The 15,092-nt window shown below is 35.3% G+C and overlaps 1 protein-coding gene across 2 annotated transcripts in view; it reads right to left on the bottom strand.

Moving 5' to 3' along the window:
• SH3BGRL (SH3 domain binding glutamate rich protein like) overlaps positions 1 to 15,092 on the bottom strand; it is an 84,311-nt gene that overhangs the window by 48,438 nt on the left and 20,781 nt on the right. The window contains exon 1 of one of the 2 annotated variants that reach the window (XM_027053729.1): positions 393 to 416. The exons of the other annotated variant lie outside the window; for it this stretch is intronic. Coding sequence (XP_026909530.1) covers positions 393 to 401 — 9 coding nt within the window. The 5' untranslated portion in view covers positions 402 to 416. Of the gene's footprint in view, positions 1 to 392; positions 417 to 15,092 lie in introns of those variants that run through there. 2 annotated transcript variants of the gene reach the window in all.

Below are 15,092 nucleotides of genomic sequence, written 5' to 3'. Positions count from 1 at the left end.
GTATATCTAATCCCCATGGTTCCAACTATCCAGGCTGTGTCTGCTTTCTGAGGGTTCCCTGGTACGTCAAAACCATATTAAGATTTCTTTGCACTATTATTCTATTCTATTCTATTCTATTCTATTCTATTCTATTCTATTCTATTCTATTCTCTCACACACACATACCACAAAACTTACTGGATTTCAGATCGGTTTCTTTCTTTTTCTCCTAGAATCCTATGTATTGTATCTTAAATAGTTCCCTGGACCTAGACTAATTCCAAACCCTACCACTTCTTTTATAAAGTCATTATTCATTCTCCAAACTGTGTAGTTTTCAGCTCTTTAAGAAAGACTTAGCTTAGTCTACCCAGATCCTCAGCTCCATAGCCTTAGTTACATGTAGCTACCTGATTCATTTTGATGTTGCATATGTTGCTCAAAATGTAGACTCTTGAGTCACATTCCTACAGATTCAATAGGTTTGCAGCATCCATGAATGATATTTTGAACAAGAATCCTGTGAGATTTCTGAAGCCAGTAGTCCCCTCAGTACACTGTGAAAAAACAATGAAATGTTTATAGAAAACTTAATATTGAGTCTTTCACCAGTCCCCTAGTCATATATTTGCTCTTACTGTTTCCTTCTTTCCATCTCTAATTGTAAAAACCTTGCTTATTTTTTGAGATCCAGCTCAAATGTGGTCTCCTAGTCAATTTCCTCCATACCTAACACAAATGTCCATTTCTATTGAATAAGATATGGAACATTATCAGCACTGGGGTACAAGGAAGGAAATATTGAGAGATCATAGAGTCTCTGGGCTTTACAAACCAAAGTTTTATATCTGAGTATCTGTCCTTGAGCTAATAGAAACTGGAAAGGAATACTGGCAGCTATATCAGGACCAACTACTGATAATGAGAAGTAAATAAAAAAAATATCTGTTAGCTAGAACACTGTACTAGTAAGGAGTAGTCAAGTGATAACTCCAGTGGTCTCAGGGAAAAAGATGGCTGGTTACACAACTACCTAAATGAGCTTATGCAGTTGGGATTGGCCATATAATAAATAACAAAGAGGAAATAAGAGAGAGAAAGAGAACTAACAGTAGGGTTGGCAGTGACACACGAGAAGAGTAGAAGGCTTACAGTAGGGTTGGCAGTGACACACGAGAAGAGTAGAAGGCTTGGGTATAGTTAATAAGTGGCAAAATAGGGATTTGAACCCAGAGCAATCTAATTTCACCACAGTAGTGGATTTTCAGACCTTGGTGTGACTTGGAATATAATTTAGGGAGTCTAGACATGGACTCAGGAATCTGCATTTAAAAAAGAACCAGTGCAAGTGGGCAGTCTGTAAATTATATGTGGGAAATGGTGAACTTTGCTTTTCACTGCTTGCTTGAGGTCCTATTTCTTTCCCTCTCCTCATATCCATGTCATCTTTTCAGAGGTATCCAACTACCTAGCAGGTCCAAGCATTAAAAAGATAAATTCACTGAACTCTTTCCTCTTTGCCTCATCCTTGCAAGCTCTGGGTTCTTAAAATTAAACTCCTTTAAACTTCCCAAAATATGAAAGCAACTATCTTTCTGTGACAGTTTGGTAGTGGTCTCAGCCAGACATACTATTTCCTGAACGCTTAAGCTCATAAATACATTTTTTCTTTGTTAAAGTTAAATATCATCATCATCATCATCATCATCATCATCGCCTTACATTTTAGCAAGTGCCCACTATGTGCTAGGTGGCATGGAGCACATCATATTCTCTCTTAATCTTCAAAAGAAAACTGTAAGGTTGATATTATTATCTTTATTTGTCAGAAGAAGAAATAGAGGCTTTGAGAGGGAAAGGTTAAGTAACCTTCTCAGTATAACCAACAGAATATGATAGTTTAAGCCACTACATGGGATTCAAACCCATGCAGTCAGAACCTAAACTCTGCGCCCTTAATTGCTCAACCCTATAGCTGGTGGAAACTCAGATATTTCATGACTACTTATAAACTCATTATTGCCTACAATAACTGGCATAAGTCAAAGACACTGCCACAAAAATTTTAAAGGAAGGCAAAAGGACTTAGTTCAAAGCTAGAATTAAAATCCTTCATGATATTAGAACATGCTTGGTAAACCCCTATTACCAAGCTTATACACTCATGATCAAGTATTTGCATGCTGCAAGATCCAGAGAAGTTTAATGATTTTAGAGGGAGACAAAATTGAAAAAAAATGAGTAACTCCAGTTAAGTCACATATGAGAACTTTTAAATTTCTGTAAGGCCTATTGCTATGTTAAATATCATGCATCATCTCACAACAGAAGAAAGTTTTTTCCATGTTATAGGAAAAATATGCAATGGAGAACATTTTGTTGTAAAATAAGTTATAAAACAATGTAATCAACAATAGCATCTATTGGCTGTCTTTGGAAGCAAAATAATCAGAACATTGGAAGAAATAAATCATTAAAAGTTTAAAGAGGAAAAGTTGCACTGAACTGTTCATAAATGTTCTTTATAAATTCATCAAAGATAACTAAAAAGAAAGTGAAGAAAACCATTTCCTCATGCATAATTCAGAATTGATTTTATAATATTCACTCCATTACTTTTAGCAAGTGAGCAAGTTAAAGGTATTTCTCCTTTGGTATAACCTATTTATAATGGGAATCAACTTCCTCACACACAATTTGAGGAATTTATAAAGGGCCAATCAAGGGGCACCTGGATGGCTCAGTTGGTTGTTTCCAACTCTCGATTTCAGCTCAGGTTGTGGTCTTATGGTTCATGAGTTCAAGGCCCACATCCAGCTTTGTGCTGACAGCATGGAGCCTTCTTGGGATTCTCTTTCTCCCCCTCTCTCTTTGCCCTTCCGCTGTACTCTCTTTCTCAAAATAAACAAACTTAAAAAAAAGAAAAGGCCAATCAAGTGGCCACCTGTGTTTTTGTGACCTGTTTCTAAAGTCCTGTGAAAAATAGATTAGTCTGGATCATGGAAAGAGCCTAGGCAGTAGAGTTAAACATTAATAGTAAAGTCAATCAAAGATGAAATAATCTGTTGAATGATGGTCTAGAAACAGCACAAGTTTAACCAACAGGATATTAAAACAAAAAAACCAAAAACAATACGGTAATTAAGACAGGCCTGCCAAATGAGGAAGTACAAAAGTAAACCACTGCTATAATTTCTGTGGAAATCAAGTTTACTAGTTAAAATTCACATTTTCTTTACCAACATTAATAGTAGCTGACTTTTGTCCTTCCTATTAGAATAATGCTAAAGTAAAATCCAGGGTATGGATCCTGGCTCTGCAAATTTACTGGCTATAAGACCTCAACCAAGTTACCCAAATACTTTGAGACTTGGTTTTCTTATATGTAAAATGGGCATACTATACCTATTTCACAGCGATGTAAGGACTATATGAGAGAAGAATGTGAAGTGCCTGACTTTGAACTTGGTACCTCCAAAACACTCAATAAACAGAAAGTCTTTCCACAACCATTTCCTCATTTTCTTCTACACATTCTTCAAACTCAACCCAAAGTTCTACCTTTCCTAGAATATATTTCAGGCACATTGATTTTCCTTATAGTATCTGAATTCTTATAGCAGTGGTTTCTGATCTGTGGTCGAGATCACTGTGAGGAGGGAAAAACAGAGTTGTTACTGTAAATGATTTACAAAGCTCTAAGTACAGGAAGCATTTTTTAGAGACTGAAAGAATAAGTCTTGCACTGAAACATTTGACTATGTTTTCCTATATATATATATATATATATAGAGAGAGAGAGAGAGAGAGAGAGAGAGACTTATGTAACTTAAAATACAAATTCATTTCAAAGCGCTACCAAATTCATGGTAGCTTTTGTTATTATTTACTTTCTTAATCAATGGATAATAAAAATCCAACTACTATTATGGTTTATTTCCATATTTATATTCTGAAAAGCTGTATCCCACTATTACAAGTGGCTCTATAGATGTATGATGCTCTCCAGTTGTTTACAGCAGACCTGGACTAGGGTGAAAGTGAGGCACTCACCTATAGTAAAATTTTAAGGGACTCCAAAAATCTTAATAATCAATATAAATAATATTTTAAAGAAATTTGTAAAATAAAAATTAATGCAAAAAATATATGATGAAAAAAATCAAAATTTTAAATAGACACGATCCGACAAGGCCTTAAGGTCAAGTAAGTTAGGTATGTCAAGTCAGTTAGGTAAAGTAAGTTAGGTTAAGTGCAGGGTCAGATGCTGGTTCATAAACATATTAAGAATTTGATCCTGGGAGCGCTTGGGTGGCTCAGTTAAGCGTCTGACTTTGGCTCAGGTCATGATCTTGAGGTTTGTGGGTTCAAGCCCCACATTGGGCTCTGTGTTGACAGCTCAGAGCCTGGAGCCTGCTTAGATTCTGTGTCTCCCTCTCTCTCTGCCCCTCAAGCTCAGTCTCTCTTTCTCTCTCAAAAATAAATAAACATTATTTTTTTTTAAAAAAAGAATTTGATCCTGCATGTCTAAGGAAAAAGGAAATACCGTATCATTTTTTCACAATATGAAAAGTGTTTTATAAAGTGTTCAGCTAAATGTTTGAAAGGGCAAGCTAACCTATGCCTTGAGTGATTTCACAAAAACTGCTGTCTTAGCATGCAAAAACCAGAGAAAGCACAGAAGAGAGAATGAGAATAGAAAGAGATGGGTATGCATTTGAAAATCTGAATTTAGTGGGGTGCCTGGGTGGCTCAGTCGGTTAAGTGTTAGACTTTGGCAGGTCATGATCTCATAGTACGTGGGTTTGAGTCCCACATTGGGCTCTGTGCTGACAGTTTGGAGCCTCAGGCCTGCTTCAGATTCTGTGCCTCCCTCTCTCTCTCTGCCCCTACTCTGCTTGTGCTCTGCCTCTGTCTCTCTCTCTCTCTCTCTCAATATAAGTAAATAAAAAATTTTTAATAAAAAGGAATAAAAAAGTCGAATTTAGTAATAAGAAAAAAAGTTCTGGGTGAGTATCAATTAAGCAATACAAATCTTGATGTTCAAGAAGGCTTACAGATAGCCTATTATTTTCCAAAGGGAAGGCAAATCATCTTTATCATCATTATCATCACTACTCTTTATTGAATACTTACTGTATGCCAAGCATTCCACTGAGAGCTTCTTGTTTAGTCATCATAATGATCCTGTGATGTATGTGTAGACCTATTACCTTCATTTTATAAAGTGAGTTTCAGAGAGGAACTTGTATACAATGCTATACCTAGTAAAGGATTTTATAAACAACATGAATTTATCCAAATATATCTGTAATAATAATAATAACAAAAGCAATAATATCAAATAACATCAGTTATTGCTTTAAGCACTGTACTAACTATATTATCTTATTTAAACTTTAGAATAGCCAAGTAAGGTAGGTATTATTATCTCTGACTTACTGAGGCTTAGAAGTGTGCATGTGTGTGTGTGTGTGTGTGTGTGTGTGTGCGTGTGTGTGTGTGTATCTATTTGAAGCAAATTTCTAATCACAAGATGGAGCCATTCCTGACCGGGGTGCCATGTCAGGAAACTAAAATTGAGATAACTTTTGTGTTCCTATACATGTGCCACTTGGCCAGAAACACAGTATATCCAGTCAGCCAATCCCAAAATGCCAGGCCAACTCTGGGCCTTCTCACCCCAAACAAGTTTGACTATGTGGCCCCAACCAACTAGATATTTTCTATTTTTCTCTTCCTTGTTCTTTATTCTTTATCCTATAAAAGCTTCCTGCCTCTCTTCGTGCCCATTTTGCAGTTCTCTAAATGGAGACTGTCTGCTTCATGAAGTGTTAAGTAAAGTTTGTTTGTATTACCTAAATTGTTTAATCATTTTTAAAATACACACATATATACATATGAATATACATATATATTTACCATTTACTATATGACAGGTATTATGCTAACTACCACACACATTATTTCATTTAATTACATTTGTTAATGTCCAGAGAATATTGCTACTGCAGCCTTGTACCCAAAGCTGACACTTTTTCAACTGGGGTCTTCTAACAGCTTGGCATTATTGTTTATGTGGCTGAGTTTCATATAAGGCTCACTTATGAAAACGAATAAACATTACAAAACCAAGACCAAAGAAGACTCTTGGAATTTAAATGTAATATATTCACATTTTAATCTCAAAACAAACTACCTAGCATGCTTGTGTGTTTTTTCTGACAACTATGTGTTATTTTTCTACACTAATAATCAATTTTCCGATTATATGAAATCAAATGAGTGTCCAAAATACAATTCTGACACTACCTGTAGTTAGATTAGATACCACAAATTGGAGGGCTCAGTCTCAGGACTGCCCTCAATTCAGATGCCAGCCACTTATTTCTACGAGTGGGAATCCCAGGAAGCCCATACTTCCAACTACAAATTCAAGGGTTCCCACAAATATCCCTGCTCAAGATCACTAGAACAATTCACAGAACTTAGGAAAGTTCTAGGGGAAAAAAACCTCTTACTATTAGTTTATTGTGAAGGATAGAAATGAGCAGCCAGATAAAAAGGTACATAGAGTGAGGTTTGGAAGAATGCCAAGTGCAAGAATTTTGTCCCTATTGAATTCGTGCATCAGCAATTCTCCTGGAATGTGAATATACTCACCAACTCAGAAGTTCCCCAAACCCTGTCATTTTGAAGATTTTATGAACATTTCAGTATATAGGCATGATTGATTAAATCACTGGCTACTAGTGATTGAACTCAATCTCTGGCCCATCTCCACTCCCTAGGGGTGGGAATGAAACTTCCAACTCTCTAATCATTTGATTGTTTCTTCTGTAGCTCAGCTCTCATTCTGAAGATATGTTGAGGTCTTGCCCTGCCAAGAGCCACCATATTAGCATAAAATTAGGTGTGGTCATTATAAATAACAAAAAGCACTCTTATCATTCAGGAAACTCCAAGGATTTAGGAGTTCTGTGTCAGGAACAAAGGACGTACATATATATATACATATATATATATGTATATCGTACACACGTACATATATATATACATATATATATGTATATCTATACATACACATATATATGTTATACCACAATGGAATTCTAAAATTTAAATGACAAGTCATTGTGAAAACTGTTAGCACATTAATTTTGCACAAATTGAAATTGATCATTCTGTTTTGAACTTAACTACACTTAACTTTTCAGCAAAAATTTGACAAGCTCATCACAAAATTGATGATATAATCCCCATTTAATAGCAGTTTACTTAAACTAATAACTGCTAGCAGTTGGTAAGAGTTAGGAATCCTCCTTCTAATCAGCTATAGCAAAAAGTCAACTGTTTTGTAGCAGAGGACAAAAATCCCATAAAATAGTTTACTACTTTATTTAGATCCCTAGTTTAAATGGAAATGATTAAAAAAAGAAAATGTCCAAAACTATAACCTAATTTTTCTATTCTAAAAATGACAACAGATACTGATATCTTCAAAAGCTAATAATTTATACAAAATGAAATTCAATTTTCTTCATTTAAAGCCTAATGTCACAGAGTTAGGCATGATGAGTATTCACTTGACTGCAAATTTACAAATAGAACTTCATCTGCAAATCCATATTTTTAGGTATATGTCTGGTGAAATGTGTCATTCTTGTCAACAGAAAACTATTTTCCTAAAAGAGTAAGAGTGGACAACACTTATATTCACAGGCTTCTACTAAAATTATATTTAAACTTATTTCTATGTGAAAATGTTTCAAGAGCAACCCACTATAGTTTTTCTGGCTTTTTTTTTTTTTTTTCTGTGGAGCCACAGACTACCAACTAGTGAATGTATCAGCCTTCAATATGTCAACACATTGTTCTCAGGAGCACTGACCTGGGAGTCAGTTGACTTGGAATCTAGTTCCTGAGCTGTAGCTCTTTATATATATATATATATATATATATATATATATATATATATATATATATATATATAATGAGGTATTTTAAATAGCTAATTTCCAAGGAAGCTTCCTACTCTGTCATGCTGTTGTTTAATGAAGTCTTCCACTTTAACAGACAGAAAAGCCAGATAGAATAAGTGATGTGCAATTCTCCCTGAATCTTTATCTCCTCTAGAAAAGTAAGTTGGAAAAATAAGTTTTTCCTGAAGAGTGTTACATAAAGAAGTATACCTTCTAGTGACCACTCTTTCAACAGAATAGTTCTCTACTTAGTTTACAGGGATGAAATTATTGATGTTAGAAGTACAAACAGCTAAAACTCTTCAACCTACTGTGACCTAATTCGGAACTCCAAGAGATCAATAATCTCATTTGGGGGAAAGTAACTATAGAAGATGACTAGCATATTTTTGATCTTAAGGCAAGTGAGAGAAACCCAGCTTTCATCCCATTTGGCTCAGATTCAAGCTGAAATACAGGAATCCACTGGCATATCTTCATGTCTAAGAGTCAGGGCCACACATTACAGAGATGAAAGTACTCAGGGTTTTTATGTTGAAAATAGTACTGCCAAGGGCGCTTGGATGGCTCAGTCAGTTAAGTGTCTGACTTCGGCTCAGGTCATGATCTTGTGTTTCACGAGTTCGAGCCCCACATGGGGCTCTGTGCTGACGGCTCAGAGCCTGGAGCCTGCTTCGGATTCTGTGTCTCCCTCTCTCTCTGCCCCTCCCCCACTCATGCTGTGTCTCTCTCTGTCTCTCAAAAATAAATAAATGTTAAAAAAAATTAAGAAAATAGTATTGCCAACTCAGGTCATGATCCCACGGTTTGTGAGTTCAAGCCCAGCATTCGGCTCTGTACTAACAGCTCAGAGCCTGGAACCAGCTTGTGATTCTGTGTCTCCCTCTCTCTCTGCCCCTCCCCCACTCATATGCCATCTCTGTCTCTGTCTCTCTCTCTCACTCTCTCTCTCTCTCAAAAATAAATAAACAAAAAAAGAAAATAGTACTGCCAATATTATCACCACTTTAAACTTGTAGAGGATTTTAGAGTTTATAAAGTTTACCATAGTGCTCTCAAGGGTCTATTTAACCTATCTTGTGACTTGTATCCTAATTTTATCTCAAATTACTCAATTTTCTCTATCCACACCAGGGATTGCCTGTATTTTCAAATATGCCAAACTAATTTACTCTTCTAGGTCTTTGCAGTTGCTATTATTCTTCCTGAAATGTTTTTTTCTTGTATGTCATCTACCTGGTTCTTCCTTCTTTCCTTTTGGACTATACAATTATCATCTCAATAGTGGGACCTTCCCTGACCACACTACCTGAAGTAAGTCTCTTGTTATGCTCTTAAACTAAACCCTGACCTCTTCCTTCATGGCACTTATCACAAGTTGTAATTACATATTTCTTTATGTGTTTACCTCTTTAGTATATTTATTTTCCATTAGATGTAAGCTTAATGAAAGCAAAAGCTTTATCGATCTTGTTCATTGCTGAATGCCCAGGGCCTAGCACAGAGCCAAGCACATAGAAAATGCTCAAAGTATAATGAATGAATATACATTCACTCATTCTTTATAACAACCTCTGGAATAGGAAGAGCAACTACTGGTATACTCATTTTCTAGTTGAGGTCACTCAGGTTCACAGAAATGAAATGATCTATAACATAGCTATGAATGGTGGAACTAAAACTCAACCTCTGAATTTCCTACTCAAAATCCAATGTACTTTCTACTACACCACATGTCTAGTAACTCCCTAATTACTAGTAATGCCATATCATTTAGTCATTGGCACCTCCTCCATAGCTTCTGGAAATGAATTCTAGGCACAAGAGATGAATATGCATTACAGACTTCCTTAAAAAAGAGTTACTCAATTGTCTATGTTCTTTTCAAAAGAGTACCTCCATTTCATTCAACCACTCAGGACTCACAAATTTTAATAATAGCGTATCTTAAAATCTCTAAGTCCAAAATGTAATTTATAAGCTATAGCTCATGTGTCATACTAATGTCATTTTGTTGAAAAAATAGAATTATATATTCAAATAATATGAACAAAGTAAAGTGGATTGACTATGTACCATAGTTTAAAATGGACTGTTCTTCTTGTAAACACATTAATAATAATTACTACTAGGCGAGTCTATACATATTTATGGACAATCCCTGTAATCATGTTTTCTAGAGCCCTAGTATCTAAAATTGCCTGCTTGATAAAATATACAAAAGAATGAAGCCACCCTCTCTCAGTTTATTTTGTAATGATTTCTGTAAATTAGAGAGTGCAGAAATCCAAAAAAATGAGTGAAGTATGTTATCCTGTGAGTTCACATTACAGACATTAGTTCACCATTTATTGTACTAAGCCCACTCTTGGCTTAGGCTATTTAACAGCAAGTACAGCTTACCAAAACTGAAAAAAACAATGACAATTTATTTTCAATTACATTATTTAAAGAGTATTTGTAATTTAAAAGTTATTATTTCTTAAAGCTTAAATAGCAAATGAATTTATTGTGCCTTTAAGACTTAACCAAAGACAGCAAGTAAGAAAATAAGTCATTTGTAAAGCAAAAGTAAAAACTGATTTTCTCTATGCTAGAAAGCTATCAAAAGTTCCATTTGATAGTTTGTTCAAGAATTTTTGTGCATGCTTCACATACACTCGAGCCCCAAGGGTTTTGCAAGAAATTAGGCAGGTTCTCTATTCTGAAGTAAATCTAGCAGAGTAAGGGCATATGGTAGTGGGAAATGTAAAGAACAAAACATTTTGGCTGTTTTTAAGTAGAAAAATAAAATGGAACTCTTAAATGAGAGATTAATTAATTGCTTTAGCAATGGCTTTAGTAATCGCCTTCAGATCACAATAAAATGTGGCAGTTTTAAATTCAAAACTGAAAAATTTGCATGTTTTTAACTGATTTGGGGTCTAGCAAGCGATTATTCAACATTTGGCATTTGGCACTCCATTTTTCACAATGATACCATTGTTGTGAAAAGCCCAAAGCATTTATTTCAGGTACAATTTTACAAGTTTCCTCATGATAGGCTTAAGGGATCTGTAATACAGGCAATGTTAAATCCAACTTTACCTAAGAAAAATAAAAGTAGTGACAGAATCAAGTGAACTGGCTGAGAATATATGATTTATCAATGGAAGAGCAGGGAATTCTATTAGTTTCCTACTGTCACAATAACAAATTATTACAAATTTAGTGGCTTCGATCAACACAGATTTATTCACTTACAGCTCTGGAGGTGACAGTTAGAAAATAGTCTAATGGGGCTTAAATCAAATGGTGGCTGGGCCAGTTACTTCTGAGGGCTCTAGATGGAATTTCATTTTCCTAGCCTCTTCTAGTTTCTAGAGGCTACCTGCACTTCTTGGTTTGTGACCCCTTCCTTGCATCACTCCAACCTCTTACTCCCATCATTATATGTCCTAAACACCCTTCTGTCATCAAATCTTCCTTTGTCTCCTTCTTATTAGACCCTTGCAATTACATTTAGGGCCCACCTGATAATCTAAAATAATCTCCCCATCTCGAAATCATTAATTTAATCATACCAGCAAAGTCCCTTTTGCCATATAAAGTAATATTAACAGGTCCTGGAGATTAGGACCTGGATATCTTTGGGAGCTAGAGTTCAGCCTATATCAGAATAAAATTGAATCCAAGCACATTCATGCTTCATCTACTAAACCAAGGATGACTTGCCCATGGCTGTATGGCTGCCATGAGTTCTTATTGGTTTTCTGTGTGACTCTGGGATTTTGGCAAAATAAATAACTCTCTCTCTCTCTCTGTCTCTCTCATTTACACATTGTTAAAACAGATTATCAATGTTCTAATTTAAAATGACAATTTTCTTTAAATGAACATAGAATCAAAATAAAAATATAGATAAAGTATTTGAGTCAATTTTCAACACAGCATAACATTTTCATAGTAAAAAACCATAGTGTTAAGTTCTACCTTTAAGATGGTCAGGAGTAGACCAAGATGTAGAGTAAAAGCCAGGCCTACATACCAACATTTGAAAAAGATGGCTGGTCAATAGCACTGCTAAGAATTTACCCAAGGGATACAGGAGTGCTGATGCATAAGGGCACTTGTACCCCAATGTTTATAGCAGCACCTTCAACAATAGCCAAATTATGGAAAGAGCCTAAATTGTCCATCAACTGATGAATGGATACAGAAATTGTGCTTTATATACACAATGGAATAGTAGTACGTGGCAATCAGAAAGAATGAAATATGGCCTTTTGTAGCAACGTGGATGGAACTGGAGAGTGTTATGCTAAGTGAAATAAGTCATACAGAGAAGGACAGATACCATATGTATTCACTCTTATGTGGATCCTGAGAAACTTAACAGAAGACCATGGGGGAGGGGAAAAAAAAGAGGTTAGAGAGGGAGGGAGCCAAAACATAAGAGACTCTTAAAAACTGAGAACAAACTGAGGGTTGATGGGGGGTGGGAGTGAGAGGTGGTGGGTGATGGGTATTGAAGAGGGCACCTGTTGGGATGAGCACTGGGTGTTGTATGCAAACGAATTTAACAATAAATTTCATATTTAAAAAATAATAAAAATAAATAAAAGAAAGAAAGAAAAAGATGGCTGGTAATTACCTAGTGAGTTCAAGTATAGCAAATGAAAAAAATCTAGATAAATTAGATAATTCCTTATCCCTACGTCACCCCATCCTACCCCCAAAACATTTTTACCTCTATAGATAAAAAATTTTTGGAGACTGCATCTGAATTATGAAGATTAGTTTTGATATAGGCAATTTATGTAAAATCACATTTGTTCTCCCAGTGATGTCACTGAGGTGCTGTGTGAAACTCAGTTTTATGTGTGAAATAAGTTTAAACAAGATGAAATTAAAAATTCCTTTCAGATAAAGTTATTACCATGAAGGACATAACCACCACCTAGAATAGATGTCCTTATTATAGTGAAATACAGAGCAATCTAAAAATACTAATTGAAACTAGCAAAATTTCTAATCCTCACTCTGCTACCATTTCTTTAAGAATTCCAGGGCTAGTCACTTAATATTATCATATCTTAGTTTTATGCCATTCATTGATGCTTAACAACCTTCATATAAATTAAGTATTCTATTGTTTGCCATCTTCATGAAGCTTGGAGAATAGGGAGTATTATATTGCTTGTTAATTCTCCTTAATATGAGATGTGACCCATTTGTTTAGTCACAAAGATCTTAAGCATATAAAAGCAGGAAACTTGCTTAAAATCTCTCTTGAGGAAGAAAATTTTGGAGATTAGACATTAAAATAGGTCTCTGCTGGGCTCCTTCTGTCAAGCTGTGTCCATATCTCTCTATATGACATAGTCAGAAAGTGTTCATATGGAGATTAAGTTATATTGACAATCCATAACATAATCACTCTGCCCAGTGATGTGTCTCTCTCAATAAAATAAGCAGGTATGCAGGCACAATTCCTATGACGCCAGATTAGATAGTTCAGGGCTCTGATCACAGTTTCATACAGACAATTGACAAATGATCAAATCATTGGAAAAATGCTCAACTGTTCCTTATTTCCTATAGGGAAATATCCTACTTCTTCATTACTGACAATATTTTAAAACCTCCTATTTTTAATCCTCTATTTTCAATTCTCTAAACTGAGACTATTTAATTTGAACATTGGTTTATTAGATTCTGTAACAAATTGCCACAAATTTAATGGCTTAAACTAACACGAATTTGATATCTTAAATTTCTGGAGGTCAGAAATCCAACATGTTATAATGGGCTAAAATCAAGGTGTTGGCAAGGTTGCATTCTCTTCTGGAAGCTCTAGAAAAGAATCCATTTTGTTGCTTTTTCCAGCTTCTAGAAGCTATCTGCATTCCTTGGCTCATGGCCTATTCTTCCATTTTCAATCCAGAAATGCCTGTCAAACTGTTCTCATATGACATCAATCTGATACTGACTCTCCTGTCTCTATCTTTTACTTATAACAAAACTAGTGATGACATCAGTCCCTTATGGTTAATCCAAGATAATTTCCCATCTCAAGATCTTTATTCACATCTGCAAAGTCCTTTTTGCCATGTAAGGTAATACAGTCACAGGTTCCAAAGATTAGGATGTGGACATCTTTGGGAGGCCATTACTCTGCCTACCATAATTGGTCTTAATACTAATTAATAATTAATCCATTGTGATTGTATGTAGGCATTCATCTATGTAAATTCACTCAGTGAATTCACCCAATAAAGGTGGCCATAGTAGCCCAATGATTGTAAAAATGCCTCTTCAATTTGCCCTAATAGAAAATAGGGGATTTGAAAATTACTATTCCACTTAGTTATAATACATAGGCACAGCTCTTATCTCTATCACATTTATTCCAAGTGTCACTGCCATCAGAGTCTCTCTCAGTCACAAGGACAATCTGAACACACCATTAATCTTAATATGCTTTTGTTAAAATTTATTAAATTTCTCAGAAATACAAGTATATATATCCAAAAGTACATTGAATATTTACAGTAATTTTTCAGGATTAAAAACTTTAAAGATAATTAGTGAAGTTCAAATTAGAAGGTGGCAGCCAAGATGGTAAAAGGCCTAAAATATATGCATTATATGGAATAGTTGAGAGAACTAAGAATGCTCAGTCTGGAGACAGATATTCAAAAAATATTTTCAAAAAACTATAAGGAGACATGATGTGGGTATTCCCTTAGATGAAGGGCTCTGATATCAAAGAGAGGATTTAGTACCAAAAAAAAAAAAAATCCAGACCACAAGGGAGAACTTAGAATGAACCACATTTTGGCTTAATTTGAAATTACTTTTATTTTAGTTTTTAAAGTTTATTTATTTATTGAGAGACACACAGAGAGAGAGGGCACAGGAGCTGCGGGGGAGCAGAGAAAGAAGGAGAGAGATAATCCCAAGCAGGCTCCGCACTGTCAGCACATGATGGGGCCTGACTCAGGGCATGATTTGATGAACCGTGAGATCATGACTTGGGCCAAAATCGAGTCTGATGCTTAGTCGACTGAGCTACCCAGGCACCCCTTAAAATTACATTTAATAACTGGAGTTGTCTAACAATGAAACAACCTGTTTGAATAATTA

The sequence above is a fragment of the Acinonyx jubatus genome, chromosome X (genome assembly GCF_027475565.1).
Source record: "Acinonyx jubatus isolate Ajub_Pintada_27869175 chromosome X, VMU_Ajub_asm_v1.0, whole genome shotgun sequence".
In the NCBI taxonomy this organism is placed as follows: Eukaryota; Metazoa; Chordata; class Mammalia; order Carnivora; family Felidae; genus Acinonyx; species Acinonyx jubatus.
Note: the sequence above shows the minus strand (reverse complement) of the source record. Positions and strands in the feature narration are given on the sequence as shown.